The sequence below is a fragment of the Staurois parvus genome, unplaced genomic scaffold (genome assembly GCF_062004578.1).
Source record: "Staurois parvus isolate SC_StPar_1 unplaced genomic scaffold, SC_StPar_1.0 ptg000390l, whole genome shotgun sequence".
Taxonomy (NCBI): domain Eukaryota; kingdom Metazoa; phylum Chordata; class Amphibia; order Anura; family Ranidae; genus Staurois; species Staurois parvus.
Genome location: NW_028318186.1, coordinates 3,789,784 through 3,794,766, shown reverse-complemented (window position 1 = coordinate 3,794,766; position 4,983 = coordinate 3,789,784). Strand labels below are relative to the sequence as shown.

The 4,983-nt window shown below is 41.2% G+C and overlaps 1 protein-coding gene across 1 annotated transcript; it reads right to left on the bottom strand.

Moving 5' to 3' along the window:
- Positions 1–2,003: 2,003 nt before the first annotated feature.
- Positions 2,004–4,271, bottom strand: LOC149455547 (serine/threonine-protein kinase SBK1-like). The gene is made up of 3 exons (XM_089685967.1): positions 4,154–4,271; positions 3,614–3,816; positions 2,004–2,858 (listed from the first exon to the last, which is right to left on the bottom strand). Exons 1-3 carry the CDS (start codon positions 4,269–4,271, stop codon positions 2,004–2,006), a joined length of 1,176 nt encoding a protein of 391 aa, XP_089542093.1.
- Positions 4,272–4,983: the final 712 nt, after the last annotated feature.

Genomic DNA, 4,983 nt, shown 5'->3' with positions numbered 1-4,983 from the left:
AATGTGTTTTAAAAAAAGCCTTTAGAATCACTTTAAGGGCTTGTTCACACGTAATTGGGGGCAGTAAAACCCCATGGTTGAGCTTCAGTTTCACCACTTCTCAACTACTCCACCTTTAGCTGAAACAGTAGTGGTTGTAGATGTACACATGCTGTGGCCATGACGGGAATTAAATGCCCTTTGCATTCATGGACAGGTTGAATAGAGCTGTGCTGCAACTGCCTCAGTTGCACACGGTTGCAGGGTGGTGGTCTGCCATTTAGGGGGTTAAAAAAAGTGTGGGGGGGTGACATATCTCTCTCTTCACCACCTTTCAAGTTACTCTGAAAAGTGATTCAAGCATTGATCACGCTTTAAAGGAGTAGCAAGTACCGCTTATTAATGGAAGTACAAAATACAGCAATAGCCTGCAATATTTTACTATTTGTAGCCATAAAATTGCATGTAAAACTAATTTCACGCAAAATGATCACACGACTTAGAACTCCACAAGGAGACCCTGTCACAAGACCATTAATTTCAACAACCATCTTGTAGATTATGTGCATGTTATGCGTGTTTTTTATCTGTAAAAACCTTCCTTGTGTAGATATCCTAAAGTGCTCAGACTGCTGGTATCTGCTGACATCATGAATGTTATGTCAGCAGTCCCAGCAGACTGAGCTGAGGCTCTGTAGTATTCACTTCCCCCTGACAGCTACATAAAAGTTATAGGGAGGTGAGGGGAAGAGCAATGAAGCTGGGCCAGCACAGACAGTAAATAGGCCCTTCAGAACAGAAGGCGATGACCTTCAAAGTGGGAGGGGGCTGTGCTAGGGTATTGGCTCTGCAGTAATTTTATTTTCTAGCACATTGCCGATAGAAAGGAACATTACAGAAAGACGGGAAAAAAAGTAGGCACTTCAAATAACTGTCAACAACTTGAAAATGGTAAAATCACTTATTTGAAATGTTGTTGTGTTTTTTTATAGAAAAAAAATTGCTTGCAATGTTCCTTTCCACCACTAATATGCAATAAAATGAAACTACTGCAGATCCGATTCCCTAACACAGCCCCTTTCCACTATGAATGTCATAGCCCTCTCCTCTTCTGGAAGGGCCTATTTACAGTCTGTGCTGGCCCGGCTTTTCTGCTTCTCCCTTCAGATCCCTACAGAACCTTTTTTAAACAGTCATAAGGGAGCAGAGGCATGAAGCAGAAAAGCTGGGCCAGCACACAGTAATGAGACACTACTAGAAGAGGACGAGGTGCCTTTTTTTTCCAGCACATGCAAAGGAATATTGAAAGTAAGCATTTCAAATTTCCTTTGTGCTGTAATGTAAGTTGGCGACAGGCTTTTTTCTTTAATATTAGATGCTATCTGGCAATAAAACTGTGAGGTTCTATCAGGTGCCTATTCAGAAGAGGGGGGAAAATGGGCCAAGTGAAGTGGAGATAAAATAGTTTCATGAGACATGAGGCTTTCAACAGACAAACATCTATTGCTTTCAAAGTTTTTTTTATTAGGTTTTATACGAAGTTAAAAAGGCACACAGAAAGTGAAATCATTTACTATGTAATAGCACAAACCCAATAATGGGGTTACAGAGCAATGGCATAAGCAGAAGGTAAGAGGGATCAATTGAAAAAAGGGTAAGGGGAGTTTAAAGGTCACAGAAAAGTAGGGATGTAACAAGGCAAGTATAAACTGGCAGGTTAAGAGGACGGCTTGCAACTGTAGTTCAGAATTAAGTGCTGCAATATGTCAGTATGTGCTGGTGCTTATGTAGATTCCTAGTGCTGAATGGAAAAAAGTCGTTCCTCCTTTGTGTGTTCCTCCTCTGTCATTTCCCCTTCTGTGTGTTCCTCCTCTGTCATTTCCCCCTCTGTGTGTTCCTCCTCTGTCATTTCCCCCTCTGCGTCTTCCTCCTCTGTCATTTCCCCTCTGTGTGTTCCTCCTCTGTCATTTCCCCCTCTGTGTGTTCCTCCTCTGTCATTTCCCCCTCTGCGTCTTCCTCCTCTGTCATTTCCCCTCTGTGTGTTCCTCCTCTGTCATTTCCCCCTCTGCGTCTTCCTCCTCTGTCATTTCCCCCTCCGTGTCTTCCTCCTCTGTCATTTCCCCCTCTGCGTCTTCCTCCTCTGTCATTTCCCCCTCTGTGTGTTCCTCCTCTGTCATTTCCCCCTCTGCGTCTTCCTCCTCTGTCATTTCCCCTTCTGCGTCTTCCTCCTCTGTCATTTCCCCTTCTGTGTCTTCCTCCTCTGTCATTTCCCCCTCTGTGTCTTCCTCCTCTGTCATTTCCTCTTCTGCGTCTTCCTCCTCTGTCATTTCCCCCTCTGAGAATTCTACAGTTGTCCACGTGTAACGAACACAGTTTGTGATGGAAAGAACAGAGGGTTGAGAGTCGGGGTCCTGAGAAAGGAGTTTTTTGAACATGTTCAGTGCCTCTTGTGTAAACATCTTCCAGTGAGCTGGTGGGGAAATGACTTTGGAACTCTTCTGCCAGGAGTTGAAGGCCTGGTACATGATATCCTCCTCCACAGCACTTTCCCAGGGATAGTTTCCTGTTAGAGCAACATAGAGGAGAACTGCTAAAGCCCAGGAATCCACACGTGCAGTTAAAACTAAGTACTCGTCGTCCTTCAAGGCACACAGCTCTGGAGTCAGATATGGGGTGGTATGGGACATTTTACTCACAAGGCTGCCAATAGCCTGAGAGAGACCAAAGTCGCACAATTTGATATCGTGGCATTCCATGTCCATGAGCAAGACATTGTCTGCTCTAAGGTCTCTGTGCACCAGTCTTCGACTCTGCATAAAATCCAGAGCCCTGGCCAACTGTGTTCCACAGCGTTTTACCATTACTTCTGGAATTCCCACCTGAAAAATGAGACAGAGAAACTTTTATAAGACCTTTCAATATCACATGGAATACAATAAACTTAGATAATGTTATTTGGCTTTATTTGTTTTCAAGGAATTTGCAATGCTGACTTGCAGTTTTCACGAGTCTGTTCACCCAAAACTATGGTTTGTATATGGGTTGAATCACCAAAAACCAAAGACATTTTTGTGACATTTTTCCTTGTTCCTTTTGTATGGCTATCTCCTTTCATGCAATAAGTAATTAGGGAGATCAGGGTTGATGTATTGTGAAGTATGCGCAAGACATTAATGTTCCTAGTGAAAAGAGTAGAGCTATAATGGAACGAAAATGGAAAGTTTTGTAGATTTTTATCTCAAATCTCCACTATGTGTACCTTTTTAGTTGCAATCAATTAACTTTAGCTGACTTCAAATGTCATTTCTAGATCTAACAATTTAATTTGCATGATGAAGCTTTAATCTGCTTCCCTTGTTCTGGAGTGGGCCAGTTACTGATGCAGCACACTTTCACAGTAGCCTCATCAGGCCCATATCTTCTTAAAATCATATAGTTGTAAAGATGGGATATTATTGATTTCAAGATGTCTGTATTGAACAAAATGTGGAGTTGTTGGCAGTAGCAATCAATATTTTTTTCCATAAATGAAAAGTGTTTAGTTGATGTCAGTAACAATTCTAATTTGTACTTTTGGTTTAGTGGGTCTCCTTTCTTAAAGTTAAAAACAAGTTATTTAAAACAAACTGCTCACCTCGGACTCAATTAGATGTTGTAGGGTTCCAGCTGTAGCCAGTTCCTGGGTCAAGATATAGTACTTCATGGTTTCAATGAAGAGTGGGTAGGTTGTGATGATGCATGGATTGTTACACAGAGAGATGGACATGGAGAGCTCTTTCAGAAAGGCTCTCAAATTGGTCCTGTCCTTTCTCACCAACTTCATGGCCACTGGGTTACCTTAAAACAAACAAGACACATCAACAATTAGATCCTAAACAAGACTCGAAGGAACAGCACACAGATGCTTTTATTGTCCATGGCAAACACATCACCCTTCCAGTCTACCATACAGTGCTAGAAAAATGAAGGGGAGACTGTGAGGGCTAAAAAAGTGAAACACACATTTTCTTCAGACACAAAGGATATAAAAAAAAATTACTTAACAAATCTCAGTTCTACTTGGATCTCACAGGATCTGAAAGATCTGTCTTTGATTTCTTTAGGAATCAATTGTATTCATGTTTTCCAACCAACCCCGTATCACGGAAGATGACAAGATTGCTGTTTTACATACCTGTGGCCTTTTCCTGAACATGTAGGACTTTGCCAAATGTTCCTTGGCCCAGCCTCTTGACGTACAGATAGTGGTCAGAGAGATCCTTAGCATACACAGTGGTGAATGATGGTTCCATTGTATGCTGCTGGAGTGCAGGGGTCTTCTACCTATTGAAATGAAATTGCACATTTTCAAAAGTCATTGAAAACAGAAAAAAAACTTTGGAACTAGGTCATAAATGGCCTTCTATGAATTCTATTGAAGCAAGATCTGAGTGTTCAGCCTTGCATAAAAATAAGCAAACCATGGTGAAGAAACAGGGACACTGATAGAAGTTCTGATTATATGCAGATCTAAACATTTGGAGGATGACACATTGGTGGGGAGGGATTAATAAAGTGTCTGAGACATGTTCCCTCTTGACTAGTGCCATTATCCATAGCAAATCAGTTTTTATCTTTAATTACTTCACACAACTTAGAAATTGAAAATGTAAAAGCTGGTTGTTGGTTCTTCAGTTGAGCAAAAGCTGAGACAAACATGTCTGAGACCAACTTTGTCTCAGGTTTTTTTCTCAGCTGGAGTGCAGCCATTTGGTTTTGAAATTGTAATTTTCTAAGCTATGCTATGTGAAACAAATAAGATGGAAGTTGATTGCAATTGCATTCACTCAATGAAGTACTGGAGTTTACCCGCATTCTGTAATTTATTTTGTAAGGTTGACTGTTCACATCAACTGTGGTTTGAGGCAAGGAAATGCATTATTTATGTCCTTAATCTCCAAGTGCCCATGTGCATGACATCTTTAAAGTAGGACTCCACCTTTGCTAAGAAATACTGTAAATCTT

What these genes read in the sequence shown, in the direction of transcription:
- LOC149455547 (XM_089685967.1), bottom strand. Translation starts at nt 4,271, where the DNA reads ATGGAACCATCATTCACCACTGTGTATGCTAAGGATCTCTCTGACCAC. An exon ending in TGTTCAGGAAAAGGCCACAG is followed by an intron (nt 3,817 to 4,153) that starts GTATGTAAAACA and finishes GTTTGTTTTAAG; the next exon opens with GTAACCCAGTGGCCATGAAG. An exon ending in AACATCTAATTGAGTCCGAG is followed by an intron (nt 2,859 to 3,613) that starts GTGAGCAGTTTG and finishes CTCATTTTTCAG; the next exon opens with GTGGGAATTCCAGAAGTAAT.